Raw genomic sequence first — 1,438 nt, 5'->3', positions numbered from 1 at the left:
AAGTCGTTGCGGTAGGACTGAAGGGTAGGCGTTATTGGGTCGAAGGAACCCATTCGCTGTTGTGGTTCGAGAATGGTTAGCGGCATATCGGAAAATAGTGAACGAGGTCTTGACGTGGCAGGGGTGGTCGGGTAGCTTTGTATTGTTATGCGTCTGGGAGGGGGTGGTGTAAGATGCGGCGCCGCTCACGTGGCGCCCGCTCGGAGTGCGCGCTATTTAAATCCGAATCATCGCGCACAAAGAGGTCGGCGGGCGCCCGGTACGAGACGATCGGTCTATCCAAAATAGGGGCTAGAATTTGTCGGTGGTCGTCTGCGGCCGCCCCTTCCCACCACGATGTTGAAGCCGCCGTCACTCCCGGTGGGGGCAGAGGTATGCTCCCACGTATGAGTGACTGGCAGGCCGTCACACTAGGCGGGTGTGGAACATTGGGAGAAACCAGCCGATCTGCTAACAAGCAGGCCACGATGCCGTAACCGCCTGCTAGCAGGGCTCGCATGATGGTCATATACTCTGGGAGGGTCAGATGCGACCCCCACAGGAATTCCTCATTTCCGATCGTCCTTCCCAGATGTGCGGACCAGGGGTTCCCCTCAAGCATTTGCAGCAGGAACGCAACCCAGGGCGTGTCTGCCGGCAGTTCAATGGGGCTGAGGGTGAACCTGGTAACTACTTCGCCCGCGTAATCCAGCTCCCATTCGTGGCATTCATAATACAAGTTCAAGTCTGCAAAGAAACCGTAAATCCGCCACGCATTTGCGAAGCGTGGAAAAAATTAATACAATACAGTAAACAATATACAATATACATTATAGTTCTTAATCATGATGCTAGTTATTATCAAAAATATAGCGCATGAGGTTATACCATCGCCACGCTTATCCGTGCGCAGTTACTCTATAGCGAAATTAATGCGCGCCATGCACTGGGTATAAAATAATATACTAGAGGTATGCGTCGCATACCGCTATGCTTCAAACACCATGTATCTACAGATAGATGAGCATGACAACGAGATGGCTACACATATACATAGTTTCCAAAAGAGGGAGGAACATTTCTGCGTGGTTGTCTACCGCCGCCGCCACCCACCATCCCTCATCCTCGTGCACACCGCCCGGCGGGGGCAGCGGCACGATGCCATACCCGAAGGTTTCGCAGTTGGATACGGACGGCGGGTAGGGTATGCGGGTCGATTTATATTTCGTGGCGACCATGCAGGCGACAACGCCGCGGCCGATGTCCATAAGGGCCCACATAATTGCTAAATATTCGGGGAGGTACAAATTCGAGTGGTGTAAAAATGCATGATTATCCAGAGACCTGCCAAGGTGCGCCGACGAAGCTTTCGCCTTACACATCCGTATCACCAGGGCGACCCAGGGCGTACGTATTGGCAGCCGAACTGGTTCTGCCGTGTATCGTCGCCCATAATGGA

At 53.3% G+C, this 1,438-nt stretch overlaps 1 protein-coding gene across 1 annotated transcript in view; it reads right to left on the bottom strand.

Annotated features, from left to right (window-relative positions):
• Positions 1–1,424, bottom strand: part of LOC106820911 — a 10,954-nt gene extending 9,530 nt beyond the window's left edge. The window contains exon 1 of the mRNA XM_014825511.1: positions 1,324–1,424. Coding sequence (XP_014680997.1) covers positions 1,324–1,361 — 38 coding nt within the window. The 5' untranslated portion in view covers positions 1,362–1,424. The remainder of the gene's footprint in view (positions 1–1,323) is intronic.
• Positions 1,425–1,438: the final 14 nt, after the last annotated feature.

Source organism: Priapulus caudatus, unplaced genomic scaffold (genome assembly GCF_000485595.1).
Source record: "Priapulus caudatus unplaced genomic scaffold, Priapulus_caudatus-5.0.1 Scaffold52, whole genome shotgun sequence".
NCBI lineage: Eukaryota > Metazoa > Priapulida > Priapulimorpha > Priapulimorphida > Priapulidae > Priapulus > Priapulus caudatus.
This window is presented reverse-complemented; position numbering and strand designations above follow the sequence as displayed.